Here is a 1,730-nt window from a genome sequence, read left to right on the forward strand (position 1 = left end):
CATCCGAGGATGACCATTTGGAAGGGGCAGTTGGCGGTCATCAGCCAGGGACACGGGGAGGGATGCGGTCTGGCTGGAGCACTAACACGTGTCTCGGGTGCCAGAGAAGCCTGGGATGCTTTGACACCTGCCGGCCACCAAAACGCCCTTGAGTAAATACGTTCCACGACAAAGTTGCGAGTACAGAAGTTTGAAATTCCAGATATTGCTTGCACACAGTCGGTGGCACCTTCCTCTGGTGGTACTCATCCAGTGTCTCAGCCACGAGGGCAGGAGTTTTGTTCACAAACGTGAAGCCGAAACGGAGATAAATGCTTCTTCGATATTAGAAAACTTGCCTGGGTTTTAAAAACAACACGCCTTGTTTACCCACCACGTGACCGAAGTCATTTCGCACGGGCCGGTCTCGGCGGTATTTCCGGTCCAGTCGGCCGGACCGCGAACGGAGTCTGCACGGCTGAGACCTTCCTGAGCGTGAGGGGTGGGGGGCGTGGGGCACGGCACAGCGGGGCGCACTCGCTCCCCTCTCTGCCGACTGCGATTCAGGGTTTGGTCTGTCACGTGGAGAAATGTGATCTCAGGGCAGGTCAGTGACCTCAAGCCACAAACGGTGGCCGCGTGTTCCCCGGGCACCCTTTCGTGCCCAGCTGGGAGTTTGCCACAGAAGTCCCCGGATGCCATACTCTCCCCAAGGTGGCCCCTTGGTGATTTTTTTTTTTTAAATGTGCGCTTGCCATCTAGGACTAGTCTAGCTCAGAGCTTCTGAGTCCAAGGTGACACCTGTGCGTGGTGATGGTCCCACAGCCACAGACAGTTTTCACGGCCGCTGGTGCTAACATCCCTGAGTCAGACTCACTTCCTCATCTGAAAAACTCATTTGACCAAGAAACTGAGCAAAATGTCTCCTGCTCGGAAAACGTAGATTTGTGGGTTTTGGTGATGACTTCGGGGTGGGGGAGGACATGGGGAGAGGGGTACTCACTTCATCCCCCCCGGGGGGCGGGGACTTGCCCTGCACTGGGCTGTGGGCTGAGGTGTCCCCACCTCTGCAGACCCCTGGTGCCCCTGGGTGGCATCCTCGGTGGCATTAAACATCCCGGGACCACGGTCGCTCCAACCCCCGCCTCTAGGAAGGTGGCGAAGTCGGCCCCAGCCCAGAGGCTCGTGGGAGTCTGGCGGTTCGGCGCCACCTGGGTTCTTCCCCCGGCCCCTGGAGGACCTGCGTGGTGCGGGGTTGACACTCACAGTGTCCTGCTTTTGCGCGTTTTCAGGACTTCTCACCCTGGGCGTGAAAGAGTCCGCCATGGTCAACAAAATATTCACTTGTGTCAACGTTTTGGTCCTGGGCTTTGTCGTCGTGTCGGGATTCGTGAAAGGCTCGGCCAAAAACTGGCAGCTGACGGAGCAGGATTTCCAGAACGCATCCGATCACCTCTGCTCCAACAAGTGAGTCTGCGCTGTCCTCGGCACCTGGCGGTCGGTGCGTTTGGGGGATGCGACCGGCTGGACCCTTAGGAGTCCTTTTAAAAACATGATTTGGCTTTGAGTATTTTGTTAACTTTTTTTTTTTGGCAGGGAAGTGGCTGGTTTGAAATGTGTGTTAAGTTCTGTTTCCTTTCACCAGACAGAACCTCGTATAGCAAAAGAAGCTGTTGAGGAAAACAGAACCTTCGTTCTGATTCCAGAACTGTGTGCAGTTGAGGGTCGTTGTCAGACTCGCTTTAATCCGT

At 55.8% G+C, this 1,730-nt stretch overlaps 1 protein-coding gene across 3 annotated transcripts in view; it reads left to right on the forward strand.

Annotated features, from left to right (window-relative positions):
- The window catches only part of SLC7A1 (solute carrier family 7 member 1), a 30,762-nt gene that overhangs the window by 9,744 nt on the left and 19,288 nt on the right, over positions 1–1,730 (forward strand). For 2 of the 3 annotated variants that reach the window (XM_011360197.2, XM_023530682.1), the window contains one exon: positions 1,272–1,446. The exons of the other annotated variant lie outside the window; for it this stretch is intronic. In XM_011360197.2, the coding sequence (XP_011358499.1) occupies positions 1,272–1,446 (175 nt within the window). The remainder of the gene's footprint in view (positions 1–1,271; positions 1,447–1,730) is intronic. 3 annotated transcript variants of the gene reach the window in all.

The sequence above is a fragment of the Pteropus vampyrus genome, unplaced genomic scaffold (genome assembly GCF_000151845.1).
Source record: "Pteropus vampyrus isolate Shadow unplaced genomic scaffold, Pvam_2.0 Scaffold52, whole genome shotgun sequence".
Taxonomy (NCBI): domain Eukaryota; kingdom Metazoa; phylum Chordata; class Mammalia; order Chiroptera; family Pteropodidae; genus Pteropus; species Pteropus vampyrus.